At 42.4% G+C, this 20,692-nt stretch overlaps 1 protein-coding gene across 4 annotated transcripts in view; it reads right to left on the bottom strand.

Annotated features, from left to right (window-relative positions):
• Positions 1-15,674, bottom strand: part of FEZ2 (fasciculation and elongation protein zeta 2) — a 43,772-nt gene extending 28,098 nt beyond the window's left edge. For all 4 annotated transcript variants that reach the window (XM_060412268.1, XM_012175981.4, XM_060412269.1 and 1 more), the window contains exons 1-5: positions 15,402-15,674; positions 10,673-10,781; positions 4,081-4,197; positions 1,675-1,816; positions 332-600 (exon numbers count right to left, since the gene is read on the bottom strand). In XM_060412268.1, the coding sequence (XP_060268251.1) occupies positions 332-600; positions 1,675-1,816; positions 4,081-4,197; positions 10,673-10,781; positions 15,402-15,655 (891 nt within the window). In that variant the 5' untranslated portion in view covers positions 15,656-15,674. The remainder of the gene's footprint in view (positions 1-331; positions 601-1,674; positions 1,817-4,080; positions 4,198-10,672; positions 10,782-15,401) is intronic.
• Between the last annotated feature and the right edge of the window lie 5,018 nt (positions 15,675-20,692).

Below are 20,692 nucleotides of genomic sequence, written 5' to 3'. Positions count from 1 at the left end.
ATAGCCTCTATTAACATTGAGAGGTATTGAAATGGTCACCTGCTAAAGCTTTTCCTTCAAACATTCTCTTTTATTGTCCCTCTCTTCCTTCTCTTTACCTCCCTCCTAAACATTTCAGCACTGAGTTATCCAGATAACCATCACACCCTCACCACAAGAAAACACCTCTCGGAAGGAGCAGAGCACACTGGCAGTCTTGAACGCAATCCTTCAGCTCTCTGGTGAAGACCCCGCGCACGCCCTGCTCCTGCACACGTGGTCCTGCCAGCCTCTGCGGGCCTCGCGGAAGCTGCTTCCAGCGTGTTCGCGTCACCCACGCACCACCACTTACTGTGCCGGGCATGTGGCTTCTCTCGTTCTTCCCGTTCTGAGAGCTGCCGTTCTTGAGTTTCTTTTTCTTTTTGGCTGTCTCTTTGTGCTCTTTCTGTTTGTTTTGCACTTCGATGAGAACAGAAATAAAGCTGTTCTTCACTTCTTTCTCAAACTCCAGCTCGTCTCGCAGGGCCAGCTGCTGCACCAGCTCTTCGGAGTACTCCTTGATGGCCGTCTCGATTTCCTCCAGCAGCTCATTTAACTCAGATACCGACAGCCTTTTCACCCCTGTGACCAAAAAGCAAAGCTGAGTGGACACGAAGACCGAAATGTTTCAAGGCAGCACAGTAAAATGTTTCTCCCCAAAGAGCAAAAACATCGTATTCTGAGCAATTAAATGGTTTGTGATTGTCTCAGACTCCTCAGACTCTTGGTGGGCAGGTCTGAGGAGAGGTAGGTGGGCAAAGTTACTTCTCAAATGGCTAAGAAGAAAAGTATAACAAAATCTTTTACTCGTCTGAAATCAATGGTTCCATGAACAGTACTTCAGTCAAGACTTAATAAGCTTGTGCAAGGAAAAAAACACAAAAGCAGAGAGTGAGTACAGGAAACCACTGTACTGAAAAGAAATCACAGGCCATTGAGCAGGGTTCTGGGGCACTTCCGAAGAGAGGCCAAGTCCATTTGAAAGACTCAAGCTAAATACATACTTAAACACACATGCCCCAGTGTGTGAATTTTACTGAAAATTGGGAAGATGAAGGGCAGACAATTCCCTGAAGACCCTTTACAGGTTTTTTTCAGCACTTCCCTTTATTCTCAGGAAATACTAGAGAAATAGGACATTGTTGAAGCCCTACCCCCCAGCACCTCAGAATATGACTGAATTTGGAGACTGCATTTTGAAAGGGATAATGAAGTTAAAATTAAGCCATTAGGGTGGGCCCTAATCCAATGTGACTGATGCCCTTAAAAATGAGAAGATGAGGACACAGATATACCACAGGAAAGTCCATGTGAGGACAGAGGAAGAGGCCTCAGAAGAAATCAGACCTGCTAATACCTCAGTCTCAGACTTCTAGCCTCCAGAACTAGCAAGAAGCAAATTTCTGTGGTTTAAGCCACCCAGCCTGTGGTATTTCTCTACAGCAGCCCAAGCGGACAAATATAGGATTCAAAGGTAAATATGACACAGTCCCCAAGCAAAGATAAACAAATGCCCTGAGTACCACCGGCGGGGAGTGAGGAGAGGAAGAGTATGCAACCCAGCCTGTGAGAACCAGAGGTTCCTGAAGGTGGTCACACTCTATGGCTGAGATACACAGACGCACAGGCAGCACTAACTTAAGTAAGGCTCCTTACTCTCTTCATAACTGCTGGTGCTAGACCTCTTAAGAGTCTGAATTTCCTGGGAAAGCATAGAAAGCCGATCTGACTGGGTAGGCGTTTCATCGTCTTCTGGGTCTGGTGATTCCTGCATCATTTCTTCAATTTCTTCAATCACCTTCCAAAATATACAAACCACTGTTAGTCAAACACACATAGGTAGAACGGTCCATCTGTAACACAACGCTCAACTGCAGCGACCAGAGTAGAAGTCCCCTAACTCTATACTAACCAGCAGTGCGCAGGAGTCGGTTGTCTGAATGATCAAAGGTTTGCAAGAGTACACCAGGTTTATTAAAAAAAAAAAATTGCAATATACTAAACACAAAAGTAAACAGCACATGATTTAAGACACTCATCACATATCAGTTGGCCCTATGAGATCTTGTAATCTCTGAGTTGCTGCTAAAAATACACGCATAGGACTTCCCTGGTGGTTCTGTGGTTAAGAACCCATCTGCCAATGCAGGGGACATGTGTTCAATCCCTGGTCTGGGAAGATCCCACATGATAAGACGCAACAAAGCCCGTGTGCCACCACTACTGAGCCTGAACTCGAGTCTGATCCACAACAAGAGAAGTCAGCACAGCGAGAAGCCCGAGCGTCACAGCTCGAGAGTAACCCCCACTCGCCACAGCTAGAGAAGGTCAGCACACAGCAACGGAGACCCAGAGCAGCCGTGAATAGACATTACACACACACACACACACACACTATCTACTTGAGACATCCCAGAAGGGGATCACAGTTACAGTTAAAAGAAAGCAAGTGACAAGAGAATTTACCGTATGCCACATCCAAGTACTCAATCTAAACCTATTTAATAAAATTGACATAAAATTTATAAAATACAACACTGTAAAAACCTTTACACATAAAGCAAGAAATTCTTGCTTTGGCAGGGAAGTTTTCCTTTATCAACAGAAAAAATTTTTCAAATATTAATTCAAGGGAAGATAAAGGGATATTTAGGGACTTCTGTGATGGTCTAGTAGTTAGGACTCCATGCTTCCACTGCAAGGGGTAAGGGTTCAATCCCTGGTGGAAGAGCTAAGATTCTGCATGCCATGTGGCCAAAACAAAAGTTTGCCATTTAAAAGACAAACAAACAAACTTATGATTACCAAGGGGAAGGGGAAGTACGATAAATTAATAGTATGGAATTAACAGATGCACACTATCATATATATAAACAAGATAAAGATTCACTGGATAGCATGGGGAACTATATTCAATATATTATTATATATTATTATATATGCTATAATAGGTTATAACAAATCTAAACAATACAGATATATACATACATTATGTATAAACAAATCACTTTGCTGTGTATCTGAAACTATCACAATATTGTAAATCAACTAGACTTCAATAAAAATAACTTAAAAAAAATAGACCTAAGAGTTTTAAAAAAAAAAAAACTATTAGGGAAAAAATACAATATGAAGCAAGTTTAACCCTTTTAGCACCAAGGAAAAATAGAAGCAAACCTGAAGGAGTGGGGATTACACTAATTTAGTAAGAAGAGTTTCCAAAATAGGCATTTTTAAACACAAAAACAGGACACTGAAAGAGGCAAAGAATCTGTTTCTGTCAGTCAAAAGCAGGGACAGCTTGGTTTTCAGGCACAGAACCGAGAAGGCGACGAACACTCAGGGTCACACCTCTCCGCAGAGGATCAGGGTTTTCCTGCACTCCGTCGTCTAACTTACTCTCCTGCTTTTTAAGCACTCTCTTCAAGCCTAGGATGATCCAGCCACAAATATGATGGAGCTTCAAGATGACACATTTTTAACGTACCGCTCCCAATCTTGACATCATACATCTCTTTACTGACCTCATCTTTCCAACCTAAAAATACAGAACTCACAGTTTCAGTAGCTGTGGAACATGATTTCAGTGAAAAGTTCGTGCACTACAGTTTGACCATACAGCAGAAGTGGGAAGAGTATTCAGAAAACGAGAAAGACGATTCAACAGGTTTTAAATGAATATAGGGTTGACATTACTAGAGCACTCCACAGGAATAATGCTCACTTCTTTCCTGGGTATACAATAAGGACTTCTAGTAAGTGCTAATGACTTCTCCATAGTTTTAGAGAAACTAGGTAATTTCTGCACAGATATAGTTTTTCCATGTCTGCTCAAATCTAAAGAAAGAGGAAAAATTATAGTATTTTTTCTGATTCCAGTGGAAGCAACAGCCTTCTTCTAAAGTAACCTGCTATACTGTTTTAACAATGCTTATCTTGGAAAACTACACATATTGAAAGATGTTCCCAACTAACATAATCCATCTGCTTCGGATTACACATTAAGAAACGGTTTTGCAGCCGACGTTCCCTTTCCTTGATGGAGGGGACCCTCCTTTGTACCTGGTCTGCGGTGAAGAGCGGCTCGTCGTTGACGCAGGAGACGATGATTGAATGCATATCCAGCTGTTCTCTCAGCTCCTCATCATCTGAGGTATCAAAGAGCAAGCTGTCACTCATCTAAAGACAAAAACGAGCCACTGTCAAAGGCAGGGCCTTCTGAACACAACAAAGTCAAAGTGTCTGGGTCCAGAGGGCTGCCGAGGGAGCATCTGCTGAGAGGTTCAAAAGGCAGAGCTCGTTACAGTTACTCTGCAGCAGGCAGCATGTGAGGCATGTTGCACAGCCACCTCGGACAGAAAGGAGAGGAATGCAGAATAAACACGAAGCTGCTAGGGGGCTGCACACATTCCCTTTTGCCCAAACGGACACATATTTCGCTGCTGATTTCATGGGCAAGAGGGTCCAGGAAGTACGAAAATATCTGGTATTCTACAGCGATTTGTAGGGAATTACAGCAAACGGGGGCGGGGGACAGACAGGGTTATCAGCAAATGTTATTTAATTAATGATCTAATAGGAAGATCGGTGTGCGTCACAATTCCACAGAAAACAAAGCGTGTTACTTGCAGACTAACTTCTAATACAGCGAGAGATAAGCAATCACAGTCTTGGCAGAAGGGAACTGTCTACAAGGGTTATACTTAGCCCTTCCAGTAGAACTCTTTCTTCTTCCAAAAAAAGTTTCCAGCTTCCAAAAATATTTTTAACTCTAACTATCCTGGAGATTTTCCTTTTGCCTCACTACCATTTTTCTCCCCACTCTATGCCCCAGGACACTGACCTTTATGGACTCCATCAAAGGATACCCTTGACTTTCGATTCCCTAGTGGCCTAACACACTAACAGATACTAGCAGGAGCTGGAAGGAGGGGCAGGGGTCGGGGGAGAAGTCTGGGCATGTATTCTGCTGTCTGTTCCCACCAGACTCCAAAGGCTGCAGCACCTGTCGAGCTGATCTCGCCTGCATGGCCACTCTCCACGGGTCCTGGTAGCTTGTTCCCCTCCTGACCTCTCTTCATGCCTAAGGCTCATGCTAAAGGGCTGCTTGCTGTTGGTATCTCACCATGTCTAGCTCATACGGTGTCCTCTACCCTCCCACGCCAATATCAACAGTCCCTATAATAATGGCCTCGAGTTTACTAACTGTAAAGGCCAAACGTGGAAAACCCAGCAGCTTAAAATGGACAAGCAATCATCTATCTATCATGAATCCATCATGACATGACCATTCAGATGATGAATAAAACTGAAATTAGAACTCTATTTGTCAGAAGCAGTGGAAACTGAGTTCTCAGAGAACAGATGGGCAAGGAATGATGTGAGAAGCAACCGTGTATTTTTTATCTTGTTTATTTTTGCCTACCCTGGACTTCATGGCTGCACACGGGCTTTCTCTAGCTGCAGCGAGCAGGGGCTCCTCTTTAGTTGTGGTGTGTGGGCTTCTCACCGCAGCGGCTTCTCCTGTTATAGAGCACAAGCTCTAGAGCGAGCGTTCCCATAGTTGCGGGGAATGGGCTCAGCGGGTCCACAGCATGTGGAACCTTCCCAGACCAGGGATCAAACCTGGGGCCACTGCACTAGCAGGCAGATTCTTAACCACTGGACCACGAGGGAAGTCCACAGACACGTATTTCTAACAGACAGTATATAATTTTAAAAGACAGTATTTTACTTGGGAAAATTATTTATATATATATATACACACACACAAGTATATATATGCATATATATAATTGTATATATGTGTATATATATTAAAAGTATTATATATATAAAATTGAAGACACAATTGGATGGATGTAGGTCTCTACTACCTTGGTAGTTTCTCACAGGTCTCACATTTAATGGTATACACACACCACAGAGTGAAAAAAATCTGCAGGTGAGATATACAAGGAATGGAAACACCAGTGTGCTGCCTCGCATCCCATTAGGCTGGAGAGGAGCCACAGCAGCCCTCCCGTTCTGTCCGCCACCACATACAGCAAGGCCACGCTGCCCTGCAGTGATGACCTCCTCGTTGGCTTTCTCACTGAACCATCAGGCTGGGAAGTTCTCAGAGAATTTGCCTCTCAGGTTACCTTTCTCAGAAAGCTACTCCAGAACGTGCTCCATTAAACCCAGGAGAAAAACCAAAAAGGAAGCAGACACTGGCTCTAACCCAAGAGAGAGGTGAAGGGGATTCTTGTAATGACAGTGAAGTAAAGATCCCAGGATGATGGCTACAGAGCTAAACTAGATAGTAACCGGTTCAGATTAGAACTGTTACTACAGAAGGAATCGAGAAAAACACAGGAGAAAGCAAAGAGAGACTGACAGGTTGCCCAGTGTGTTTCATTTACTAAAGTGAGCTTTATGGCTCTACTGAGGATGAATTAGTGAGCTAATGATAACCTAAATTAACCACAAAAAGGCAATTATTATGACCTGAAGGAAAAAGATTACAAGAGGAAACGCCATCATAAAATGTACTTAAATGTGAACATTTAAATAGTCAATACAAATGAAGACGCAAAGAAATATTCTGACATAATTATAGTGGGAAGATGAGGGAAAACCAAAGTTTTTGTGAGGGTTATGGGTGGAGGGAGGGACGACTCTGAGACTGCTAAACCCTCATCCTCTGGGTTCAGAGTCAATGGATAAAGTCTAAAGTTGAAGAATAAAATTAAGTAAAATGACAGGAAAATGTTATCTGTTAGAAGAAACAGCTGAAGTAGCTGAAAGTGGCTGCTACCGGTAAGTGGAAATCAAGGATGATAAGGTAAGTAGGGGAGAGACTGCTTTTTCATGTTAAGTTCTATAGCTTTAGTTTACTTTTTCAAACTAAGTTATCCTGTTAATAAGAAAGGAGAAAGGTCAAGAGATCCGGCTCTTGATGAGAGAGGATGTCTAATTTCAAGATTGTAGAAGGAGAGATGAAATGGGCCACGTAAGGATGTACGATGATGTAGAGTAAACCTCAGAATTTCATTCACTGATCCTAAAATTTCAACACTCTCCTCCCCTCAAATCACGGTTCTGTGCTGTAACTTGAGGACCATAGTTCTGTCTTATTTTTTTCCCCTTAATAGACAATAGAAAGTTGGTAAATTAGTCCTAAAGATCACATTATTATCTTCTATTTCTACTCTTGAATATACAAAGATGCATTAAATAGAGTCCCTGCTTCTAAAGAAACACGCATGGTAGGAGAAGAATATGGCTCAGGAGATATTCCTAAGGCAAAACAATTTAGAAGCATTCTATCACATAAGCAGGATCAAGAATGGCACTGGATTTAGAACAGGTTTGCAGCTACTGCCAAAACACATGAGTGATACCAATAAGCCATTAGAATAAATTTCCATGACAACAGAAATAATAATCCCAGACCATCTTTCCAGAGAGGGAGCCAAACCCATTCCCCACAGAGATGGCATATGCTGAAGGCTGGAATCCCTTCCAGGCTTTGAAAACTAACCTTGGCTGTCATGGGTCTCATTCTTCACGCTCCCGTTAGGCATCAGTGTGCCTTCTCTCTGCCAAGCATTCCCATCACTCCTGTCTGTGCCACGTTTAGATACAGAGCCGTGGTTCTGTTTCCCTGTACGAAACAGAAGCTGCCTCAAGTGGAAAAAATGTGCCCCTGTAAGAATTTGGAACATACCAGTTGCCTTCCTCTAGAAAAGACCTATCACATTTAGAAGTGTCCTGTCTTGAACATCAATTTAAAAAAAAAAATTAAAAACCGAAATCTAGAGAGCTGTAGTTTCCTGTTTATCTCATCCTAATGCAAAAGAAATCTCTTTCCCCTTTGTCAAAAAAAAGTTCATACAGACTCTGTTTTACAGTTGAAATAATCTAAAGAATGGTTTCAAAAGATAAATTTTGCCTAACTCAGTTATGGAAATAATAGAGCACACAGTTGGCAACTTCCCAGGTTAAAAAAATTAGTTATATGCTACCTAATAGAATAACATGGTTGCTTCCTACATAGTTCCTTGCTGTGCATTTGTTCTTCAGGAAATTAATATGTGCTACTCATTCCCAAGAACTAGACTTCTCATCTTAGTTGTATTCAGCACCTGCGAATCATGTGAAGACAGACAGATGTTAAGACTTCCCTGGTGGTACAATGGTTAAGAATCCGACTGCCAATGCAGAAGACACAGGTTCAATCCTTGGTCCGGGAAGATCTGACATGCCATGGGGCAACTAAGCCCAAGCACCCTCGGGCCTGTGCTCCACAACAAGAAAAGCCACAGCAACGAGAAGTCCTCGAGCTGCAACTAGAGAACAGTCCCCACTTGCCACAAATAGAGAAAGCCCGCTGTCAGCAACAAAGACCCAGTGCAGACAAAAATTAATAAAATTAATTTTTTAAAAAGATACTCAGATATGAGATGATCATTTGTCCATTTTAACCTGCTGAGTTCTCCAGGTGAGCTTTTACAATGAGCATGAGTACTGAACTCCAAGTCACTACTAATCACTATCTTTGCTTATGCCATTGCTCTGGTATTGAAAACAGTCAAAAGGCAGATAAAGCGAGTGACATCCCAAGAGGTAACCAAAGAACAATATTCAGTAAAACTGGATTGGAGTGTCCTGCTCATGTGACTAAAGTACTTCTCTTTGAAACTATGAAAAGATCTCCTCTACCATTTTTTATTATGTCAAACAAAGTACTCATTGCCTGGCTATTGCTGATGCAGCACTATGTTAAGTAACATAGAAAACAGTTTTAAAAACTTTCCACCATGGTCTCTGACCCTATAGTATTACTGATGAGATTATTCATTTGTTCACTCAACAAACACTTGTCTTAGTTCTCACTATGTGCCAGGCACTGTAATAGCTACTCAGAAGACACATATGAAGATATCTACCAGGAAGTTACAATCTAGACAGATCCACAAACATAATTAAGAAACACTAATGATGATTTAAGACACAGATCAAGTGCCGTGAGGACCAGCACCCAAGAGACTTGGGGGCCAAACTCTGTGGGACATGTAAGTCCTTTACGATTTTCACACCCTGACAAGTGTGACCGATTCCCACAGAGAGGAGAGCATTTTCCTTCCTTGCTGGGATTTAGTCTGTGGCTGAATGACCATCTGTCAGAGATGCTGTAAACAGGGATTCCCCCCAAGTGAGAGGTTGGATTAAGTGTCCTTTAAAGTCCCTTCCAACTCTAAAATTATATAATTCCATGAGATCAGCAAAGGCTAAAACAGTAATAGGGAGCTTCAGAGAGGAAGGGAAACTTGAACTAAGCCCAGAATGATAGCTAAGATCCAAATAAACAGAAGACAGAGGATAAGATATTTTGCTTTATTCCTGCCCCTAAATGTATGTCAGGTCAGCCTGCAAAACAGCTTAAGGAGATTAATAACTGGAACAAATAAATCCTGTATGTACTAGAATACAAAGAAATATAGTCAGAATCCTATATTTTACTAGAAATATAGGATTTCTAGGCGGCAAGCTTTTCTGAATCACACTTTTAAGAACATCGTTTCAGAAAACATTAATAGCACTATTTAAAATACAATCCTACTGCATTATACTCTCCGAAATTACACAAATACACTTAATGAAATATAGAGCATGCCAAAAGAGCTGGCATGAGTTAACACTGCTATTTGATGAAGAATTTAAATAGTCCGGCCCTGAAACTTCCATTTGGCCTCCTTTTTCGTCAGCGTTAAACCACACTGTGATTTTCCACTTAAAGCAATTCCCTTCCCTTTTCTGTCCCCTTTGCTATCCTTCCACCTGTGCTCACACTCCTTACCCAAGGTGTCTCCACTTTACAATTCCAAGACATACATGCTGCTGCTGCTGCTAAGTCACTTCAGTCGTGTCCAACTCTGTGTGACCCCATAGAGGGTACCCCACCAGGCTCCCCAGGCCCTGGGATTCTCCAGGCAAGAACACTGGAGTGGGTTGCCATTTCCTTCTCCAATGCATGAAAGTAAAAAGTGAAAGTGAAGTCGCTCAGTTATGCCTGACTCTTCGTGACCCCATGGACTGCAGCCCACCAGGCTCCTCCATCCATGGGATGTTCCAGGCAAGAGTACTGGAGTGGGGTGCCATCGCCTTCTCCACAAGACATACACAGAAGCCTCCAATGGTTAGCCAAGAACACATCAAAAAGCCAAGACTTGAAATGTCTTTTAAAGGTTCTCCAATATTCAAACATGTTACATCCAGCATTAAATTCATCAGAAAGTTAACTCTCTGTAGACACTCCAGAATCCTCCATATATTAAATCAAAGCCTAAGGTTCTTACCGAGTATTGTCAATGTATCAAAGTTATGTTATTTAAGCTAGAAAAAAATGCTGATCATTGCTGTTCATACACAGGTGATGAAAATTTACCTAAACATAAAAAAGGTGAGTGTGTGCTAGGGAAGAACTGGAGGGAAATGTCAGCAAGTGGACAGTAGCAAAAACCAAGATGGCAAAAGAAGACCACTTCACTTGCCATAAGCTTGGAAATAAGAAGCAACTCAATGAATTGTGGTTAGAGAGAAACACTACTTTTTAGTTCCATTATCAGAATCGGTTATTCAGAAACTATTGGTGCAAATCCTAACTTACCCCTTTTTCTGAGAGATTCAGAGTAAGCAAATGCAAGGTCCTAGTATGGGATGACTTCCAGTCTACAGGCATTACATTTCCGTAATTATCTGTCAGGGCATTCCAAATCCTTAAAAAAAAAAAAAAACTACAATCAATGAAAGTTAACATTCTGTCTATCATTATTAAACAGATATCTAGTACTACAGTGAAAGAGAGAACAAAAACTATCACAGCAAAAAAAAAAAAAATAGAAGGCCTACTCTTTCTCAGAAAAGCATCAACAAACCAGAGCCTCCTGAATAAGATTAAAGGAAAGCCCAACCACTGGGCTGACAAGTCCTGAGGGAAGAAGACATGGAACAGAAAGCTCACCAAGTCAACGGCTAACATTTCCACTGTCTTGTGAGCCAGGTATTACCTAAACTGTTTACATACATTCTAAGCAATTTACTTACATTGGCTCACTTAATCCTCAAAAAGAATACCATGAAGAACCATTATCATCCCCATTTTACAGATTAGGAAACTAAAGCACAGGAAAGTTATGTCGTGTTTCCCAAGCCAAAACAGGTAGTAAATACACTGTGCTTTATAATTATTTTTCTTTTGTAACTTCCAAACATATAGACTATTCCACAGAGTGAATAATCTCTCTTTAACCAATGAGAAAGAATTTCCAGGAGAAGGAATTCAGCCTCAATACGAGACTAGGGCTTAATATCTAATTTATAGTGTAAGGCTAAGATAAGATGAAAAGGGAAAGAAAGGGAGTTCACAATAAAATACACAGATTATACCCAATGCAATTACTCTTCCTTATTAACAAACAGAATTTTGAGGAGGCAACAGAGTAAAATGAAAAGAGCACCTGACTAAATTCAGAAAACAGACTCTCATCTCCATTCATCCTCAGCCTCTGATCATGCACTGTAACTTCTGCAGGCATTAGCTGCTCTTTCTAAAACAAGAAGCTTGGATAAGGATGGCTGATGTTTCTTCCAGCTCTAACTCGAAGCATTCATTCAAATTAGTTATATTGATGAAAGTTCCAAACCATACCAAAATAAGGACTGAAAACCAATTTCATGACCAAAATTCAGTTTCAATCCCAAAGTAATAACCAGCGTTTTTTTTAAAGGCATTATATGAAAAAAAGAGTTCAGAAATATAAATGAAATTAAATTTAATTAGTCTAAGTAAAGTTAAACACTACACAAATAAGCTATTTAATGGTCAGAGATACACACATACAATTAATAAATTTAAAAAAGCTAACATTTTTAACAAGTATCTAATCGTGAATAAGCCACTAAAAAAATTGGGTGGGTTTTTTCCTAAGTGTGTAAGATACTAGGATACAAAAATAAGACCACTGGAATTATAAAACTAAGAATGCAAGCTTCAAAACAGAGAAACAACACACTGATTTAATGAACTGGAATTTGGTTAAAAGAGAAGCAATGGGACCACAACTGCCAAAAACAGACAATCCCCAAATGACACTTGGCTGTTGAATGCATATTAGCCTCCATGAACATGTGAACACAAAAAGCTCGAGAAAACTGGCTCATTTACCCAGCAAATCTCTCATATGCATGGTTCATTCCTATCCTCCTCTCTGCTGGAATCCTCATTTCCTCTAATGTCAATATGCTCAAATTGGAAATACTCTGGGTTGCTAAACTTGCTGGCCCACCTCTTCCTGGGTAGAAGATCTTCCAATACTAAATGACTGACCATACACCTAACCCTGGTCAGGAACCACTAGGATATTCTAGTAGGTGAAGACAGTCCAGAGATTTTGAGGTTCGTTTTGTCTGCTGTTTGTTCCTTCTTAATTGAGGCCGTAATAAAAGGACAAGTGGAGCGGAAGATTTTATGTAGAATAATTGACTGTGGGTGAATTTGATCTCCCAAGAAAATGAAGGACAAGTCACAGTCCTCTATCTTCACCAAGGCCAGAACATTTGTGGCTGAAAGGACACAAGGCCGGATTAACTGAAAGACTTCTAGAATACTCCAATCAAGATAGGAACTGCCTTCATCCGATCATAAAGCATTACGGCCAATCATAAACAACTAGCAGGGCGGCTCTTTTCCAAAGGAGGTCAAAGTCTCACTGACATTCAATCCCTCACTAGACCCTTCTAAAGTATTGGCTTATTTAGCCGATAAGCACAATCTGTATGTAACCAAAACTAAAACTGGGACTCAGAAAAGAATAAAGTGCCCTAAGTGAAAGTGAAGTTGCTCAGTCGTGTCTGACTCTTTGCGACCCCATGGACTGTAGCCTACCAGGCTCCTCTGTCCATGGGATTTTCCAGGCAATAGTACTGGAGTGGATTGCCATTTCCTTCTCCAGGGGATCTTCCCAACCTAGGGATCAAACCCAGGTCTCCCACATTGTGGACAGACGCTTTACCATCTGAGCCACAAGGGAAGTCCTTATCTAAGTGAAAGAATTCTCAGCTCTCTCTAGTGAAAGGAACAGGAATGAACTCTATCAAGCAATGGAGAGCATGTTTACGCAACAGAACAGGGACCACGAGGGTGGTAGGCAACTCCTGCTTAGAAAAGATTGACTTCTTATGCATTCCCAAATCAAGCAACATGCAGTACCACCAATGTAATATCTACGAAAAATCATTATCAAGAGTAACGAAAGTTCTGTATCAACCTAAGATTTAAGCAAAAAATACACTCCTTTTCAGACAGTACAGGTGAATGAAAAATAGGGAATCTTATCTGTGTACAAGCCACTAATTAATTTTGATAAGTTACTCTTGATAAACCCAAATATATAATAAATATGATTTTAAAATCCAGAGTACGTCCTGAGTCTACTGATTCCGAGTATATAAATCTATGCATAACACTATCTTCTCTTTGGGAATAGACTGTTTAAAATGTCTTTTGCCACTGACTGCAGGCTCAGTCGTGTCCAACCCTTTGTGATCCTATGGATAGTAGTCCACCAGGCTCCTTTGTCCATGGGATCCTTCAGGCAAGAATACTGGAATGGATTGCCATTTCCTATTCCAGGGGATCTTCCCAACACAGGGATCAAACCTGTGTCTCTTGCACTGGCAGGGGATTCTTCACCACTGTGAGGCACCTGGGAAGCTTGCATATCTGTGTGCATAATATCCAATCATAAACTCCTCCTTCTATGCCGGGCCAGAACACTGTACAGAGGTACCAATGAAAAGACATAATCTCTAAACAGAGCTGGCCCTGAACCACTGCTAGCTAAGCCACTGGCCTCCATTCCCAACTCTCTCTTCCTGATAAATCTTCTGATTCATAGAGGAAAGAAAACCATCAAATGACAAGCCCTCCCTTTGCCCATGGAGCCTTCTCTCAAGCATTCTTTGCTGCTCAGTTGCTCAGTAGCTCAGTCCAACTCTTTGTGACCCCATGGTCTGCAGCACACCAGGCTTCCCTGTCCTTCACCATCTCCCAGAGTTTACTCAAACTCGTGTCCATTGAATCTGTGATGCCATCCAACCATCTCTTTTCCTCCTGCCTTCAATCTTTTCTGGCATCAGGGTCTTTTCCAGTGAGTAGGCTCTTTGCATCAGGTGGCCAAAATATTGGAGCTTCAGCTGAAGCATTCTTCCCTAACCTCTAATCTCTCCATCCCATCAATGCTCTGAAAATCCATCCCTACCCATAACCTCAGTTTTTACTCTGTAATTTTACCCTCAGGCTCTCCAGAGCTCCTCTCCCCCTACATTACAATACTGTCAAATCCCTCACTCTCATTCCTTTCAGTCTCTTTTGGAGGAAAACTATGGTGCGCAACAACCCTCATTTAACTAAATTATAACGGGTTCTAGGAGGTTAAATAACCTCTGTCCCTCCATTCTCCTAGCTCTCATAAATCCCAGTGAATTTCTGACCATTGCCCTGTAATAATTACCTGTTTATGCACCGATCTCCCTATCAGACTAGGTGATCCTTCCTATTAATAACCAGATCTTTTCCTTTTTGCCTCTGTGGGGACTTGCACTCAACCTGAGCTCTCAGATGAAGCCAACAATCTCCTGGGGCATAAAGGCTGCTTCCGCGTCAGTACCTTTGCATGCTCTGTGTCCCTGAGCTAGAATACTAGTAACATTTCTTCACCTGCCAAGCAAATTCCCACTCATCCATCAGGATCCAGTTTTCTCTCTGAAGTCTTTCTTCACACACACATAAACAAAATCCCCTGTATTCTGCACATGTATCAGAGCGTTTGTAACATTCAATAAATGCTTGTTTACAAATCTAGCTTCCACCCTGGGTTGCGCTCTGCTTGACAGCGGTAATGTCCAGTCACCCTGCTATTCCCAGTGCGAAGCAGCACATAGCAGGCGCTTAATAAATTCTAGTTGAGCGAATGAATGGCTACACATGTGCCCGAGGAAGTACTATCTGCAACTACGAGGCTCAGTACAAGACTCCTCTCAAAACCAAACAGAGGCTGGCTTCCAGAAAGCAGAAGGAGGCTTAAGGGCTCACAGAGGGGCAGGAGAACACGAGATTTAAATTCCCAGGAGCGCAGAGGCCGAAAGCCTCAAGGAAGGAGGTGGGAGAACAGAGAGGGGCGGGACTCCAGAGTTGGAGGCGGAAGGAGAGAGCGGGGAGGAGCCTACGGTCGGAGTCCCGCCGAGGCTGCTGACCCCGAGCCAGTGGGCAGGGAGAGAGGGGCTGGACGAGGGGCAGGGGAGGTTCCCGCCCGCTCCCCGCCTGGGCCCGCACTCACTCGTCACCCTGCAGGAGGCTGCACTCGGTGATGGGCCGCACAGCCGCCCTCGGGGGCTCGGCACTCGGACCCGAGGGGCGGAAACACAGACTCAGCTTCTCCTCCAAGTGGCAGGCCAGCGCTGGGAAGCCGTCGCCACCCCCGCCTGGCCCTGCTCCGGCCTCGGGGCTCGCGTTACAGTTCTCTTGGTCCTGGAGGCTCCGGGCCGGCTCCTGGAACTCATAGAAATCCTGCCAGTCCCCGTCCGCCGCCATCGCCGCCCGGTGCTGTCTCGCGCCCCGCCCCGGCCCAGGCCCCGCCCCGCCGTCGGGCCCGGCCCCCGGAGCACCGCCCCGCCCGACGCCCCGCCCCCGCCCGCTCTTGGCAGCTCGGACCTGGCCTGTTGCCTTTTAGCCCCGACGTCTTCCCTTTTCCCCAGTCTTAGATTCTGAGTTGAGCGCGGTTCCCGGCAGAAAGGAAAACCTTAACTGCTTTGAATCAGTTCTTATAGCCTTTGCAATCCCATAGACAGCAGTATGCCAGGCTTCCCTGTCCCTCACTAACTCCCAGAACTTACTCAAACTCCTGTCCATCCAGTCAGTGATGCCATCCAACCATCTCATCCTCTGTCATCCCCTTCTCCTCCCGCCTTCAATCTTTCCCAGCATCAAGGTCTTTTCCAATGAGTTGGTTCTTCGCATCAGGTGGCCAAAGTATTGCTGCTTCAGCTTCAGCATCAGTCCTTCCAGTGAATATTCAAAACTGATTTTCTTTAGGATGGACTGGTTGGATCTCCTTGCAATCCAAGGAACTCTCAACAGTCTTCTCCCACACCACAGTTCAAAAGCATCAATTCTTCTAGCCTAAGTACGGCTAAAATAAAGAATTTCTGTAAACTTGCACCCAGTGTCAGATTAGTCCCCAAATCAATTTTTCCAAGGTAACTTTCCAACCAGAAGAACAGCCAGTCACTTGGAAATGCTTCAGTTCAGTTCAGTCGCTTAGTCGTGTCAGACTCTTTGCGATCCCATGAAATGCAGCACTCCAAGCCTCCCTGTCCATCACCAACTCCCAGAGTTCACTCAAACTCATGTCCATTGAGTTTGTGATGGCATCCAGCCATCTCATCCTCTGTTGTCCCCTTCTCCTCCTGCCCCCAATCCCTCCCAGCACCAGTCTTTTCCAATGAGTCAACTCTTCGCATGAGGTGGCCAAAGTATTGGAGCTTCAGCTTTAGCATCAGTCCTTCCAAAGAACACCCAGGACTGATCTCCTTTAGAATCTCTGATCTAAAGGACCGGTTGGATCTCCTTGCAGTCCAAAGGACTCTCAAGAGTATTCTCCAACACCACAGTTCAAAAGCATCAATTCTTCTGCACTCAGCTTTCTTCACAGTCCAACTCTCACATCCATACATGACCACTGGAAAAACTATAGCCTTAGGCAGATGACACCACCTTTATGGCAGAAAGTGAAGAGGAGCTAAAAGCCTCTTGATGAAAGTGAAAGAGGAGAGTGAAAAAGTTGGCTTAAAGCTCCACATTCAGAAAACGAAGATCATGGCATCTGGTCCCATCATTTCATGGGAAATAGATGGGGAAACAGTGGAAACAGTGTCAGACTTTATTTTGGGGGGTCTCCAAAATCACTGCAGATGGTGACTGCAGCCATGAAATTAAAAGACACTTACTCCTTGGAAGAAAAGTTATGACCAACCTAGATAGTACATTCAAAAGCAGAGACATTACTTTGCCGACTAAGGTCCGTCTAGTCAAGGCTATGGTTTTCCTGTGGTCATGTATGGATGTGAGAGGTGGACTGTGAAGAAGGCTGAGCACCGAAGAACTGATGCGTTTGAACTGTGGTGTTGGAGAAGACTCTTGAGAGTCCCTTGGACTGCAAGGAGATCCAACCAGTCCATTCTGAAGAAGATCAACCTTGGGATTTCTTTGGAAGGAATGATGCTAAAGCTGAAACTCCAGTACTTTGGCCACCTCATGCAAAGAGTTGACTCATTGGAAAAGACTCTGATGCTGGGAGGGATTGGGGGCAGGAGGAGAAGGGGACGACAGAGGATGAGATGGCTGGATGGCATCACGGACTCAATGGACATGAGTCTGAGTGAACTCCGGGAGATGGTGATGGACAGGGAGGCCTGGCGTGTTGCAATTCATGGGGTCGCAAAGAGTCGGACACAACTGAGCGACTGAACTGAACTGACTAGACGGAACTTAGTTGGCAAAGTAATGTCTCTGCTTTTATGCTATCTAGGTTGGTCATATCTTTGCTTCTAAGGAGTAAGGGTCTTTTAATTTCATGACTGCAATCACCATCTGCAGTGATTTTGGAGCCCCAAAAAATAAAGTTTGACACTGTTTCCACTGTTTCCCCATCTATTTCCCATGAAGTGATGGGACCACATGCCATGATCTTCGTTTTCTGAATGTTGAGCTTTAAGCCAACTTTTTCACTCTCCTCTTTCACTTTCATCAAGAGGCTTTTTAGTTCCTCTTCACTTTCTGCCATAAGGGTGGTGTCATCTGCATGTCTGAGGTTATTGATATTTCTCCCAGGAATCTTGATTCCAGCTTGTGCTTCTTCCAGCCCAGTGTTTCTCATGATGTACTCTGCATATAAGTTAAATAAGCAGGATGACAATATACAGCCTTGACGTACTCCTTTTCCTATTTGGAACCAGTTTGTTCTTCCATGTGCAGTTCTAACTGTTGCTTCCTGACCTGCATATAGGTTTCTCAAGAGGCAGGTCAGGTGGTCTGGTATTCCCATCTCTTTCAGAATTTTCCACAGTTTATTGTGATCCATACAGTCAAAGGCTTTGGCAGAGTCAATAAAGCAGAAATAGATGTTTTTCTGGAACTCTCTTGCTTTTTCCATGATCCAGTGGATGTTGGCAATTTGATCTCTGGTTCCTCTGCCTTTTTTAAAACCAGCTTGAACATCTGGAAGTTCACGGTTCATATATTGCTGAAGCCTGGCTTGGAGAATTTTCAGCATTACTTTACTAGCATGTGAGATGAGTGCAATTGTGCGGTAGTTTGAGCATTCTTTGGCATTGCCTTTCTTAGGGTTTGGAATGAAAACTGACCTTCTCCAGTCCTGTGGCCACTGCTGAGTTTTCCAAATGTGCTGGCATATTGAGTGCAGCACTTTCACAGCATCATCTTCCAGGATTTGAAATAGCTCAACTGGAATTCCATCACCTCCACTAGCTTTATTTGAAGTGATGCTTCCTAAGGCCCACTTGACTTCACAATCCAAGATGTCTGGCTCTAGGTGAGTGATCACACCATCGTGATTATCTGAGTCATGAAGCTCTTTTTTGTGCAGTTCTCCTGTGTATACTTGTCACCTCTTAATATCTTCTGCTTCTGTTAGGTCTATACAATTTCTGTCCTTTATCGAGCCCATCTTTGTATGATATGTTCCCCTGGTACCTCTAATTTTCTTGACGAGATCTCTATTCTTTCCCATTCTGTTGTTTTCCTCTATTTCTTTGCACTGATCGCTGAGGAAGGCTTTCTTATCTCTTCTTGCTATTCTTTGGAACTCTGCATTCAGATGCTTATATCTTTCCTTTTCGCTTCTCTTCTTTTCACAGCTATTTGTAATAGCTTAATGCTTCCAAAATTCATTCCACAAATATTTTATGTGTCCATGTGCGAAGCACATGCTAGACCCTCTGCAACATACAAAGATGAATAATTATGCAAGTTAATATTTGCAAAGCACCTGGAACAGGGACTGACAGCAAGTACCAAATGTGTATGTTATGTAACTAATACATAACTCCTCCCTATAGGGGCTTACAATGTAGTTAGAGTGATAAACTGGAGAGCATTCATACCAAAAAGTAAAACTAGGAGTAAAGAGTTACTGTTTAATGTGTATTGAGTTTGTTTTGCAAGAGGAAGAGTACTGGAGATGGTTGCTCAAGAATATAAACATACTTAATACCACTGAACTGTATACTTAACATGGTTAAGATGGTCATTTCATGTTATGTATATTTTACCACAAAAAAAAATAGGAGAAAAGGTATAATTCTAAGGGAGCATGAATATGTAGAGACAATAAATACCTAGGAGTTGATAGAAGCTATCCTTGGAATGTAGTCATCAAATAACTTCATTTAGGAACATAATTGGATCATAAAAGATGAATTCCTATTCTGAAAAATAAATGCAAAGTTAATAATAGAAAATAAGATTTTCCTTGTATGCTCTGTTCATTTCTTGACAACATGGAAACCTACCCTGAAGAATACATGTTAATATCAAAATTTCCTATTTATCTTTCCAATGGATTTTGTCTCATATTTCAATGATTTGTCTCATATTCAATACAATACTTTTATGAATCAAGCCTAAGGAACTGTTGATAAAGGCAATACCACTGCCTTCCCATTTCCTTTGAAGCCATGAAGGGAGCAGATATTGAGCTCTACATAGCCAGCGCTAGAATTGATTACTCAATAGTGTATAGCTTTAGGGTTAATGAGAAAACATTAGCTCAGCTGACATTCATCTATCTGAATACTACTCAGAAGTGATGCACTAAATGTAAAAATCGGTCTTTATCTAGGTATTGGGCTACTCAGTTATGAGAAACTACGGACTTGACTCAAACTCTCCTAATTATGTACATAGCTAAGGCAAAAAAAAAAGGGGGGGGTTTTTTCTTGATCTGTATCTCCATTTGCCTGTGTGGCCTGTATATGTGTGTTAGTGGAAATAAAATTTACTTACTCTTAGGACCCAAAGGTAACACACACATTTTTCATATGCTTGCAAATAAACTGCTATTAGGTTAGCTTTAATGGTCTCAATTTTATTTTAGTCAGAATTTCCACATATAATGCTTTTTACTTTTAATTAAATGCAAATTACCTAGTATCACCCCAGATTCTTTAAATGTGCTCAGTCGCTGCACAACCCCAAGCTCCTCTGTCCATGGCAGAAACAAGATTTGAATCACTTTTCTTAATTAATTTACATTAGCACATCTATAGTATATTGTCACCCTGCTTATTTAACTTCTATGCAGAGTACATCATGCAAAATGCCAGGCTAGATGAAGCACAAGCTGGAATCAAGATTGCCGGGAGAAATATCAGTAACCTCAGATATGCAGATGACACCACCCTTATGGCAGAAAGCGAAGAACTAAAGAGCCTCTTGATGAAAGTGAAAGTGGAGAGTGAAAAAGTTGGCTTAAAACTCAATATTCAGAAAACTAAGATCATGGCATCTGGTCCCATCACTTCATGGCAAATAGATGGAGAAACAATGGAA

The sequence above is a fragment of the Ovis aries genome, chromosome 3, assembly GCF_016772045.2.
Source record: "Ovis aries strain OAR_USU_Benz2616 breed Rambouillet chromosome 3, ARS-UI_Ramb_v3.0, whole genome shotgun sequence".
Classification (NCBI taxonomy): Eukaryota; Metazoa; Chordata; class Mammalia; order Artiodactyla; family Bovidae; genus Ovis; species Ovis aries.
Note: the sequence above shows the minus strand (reverse complement) of the source record. Positions and strands in the feature narration are given on the sequence as shown.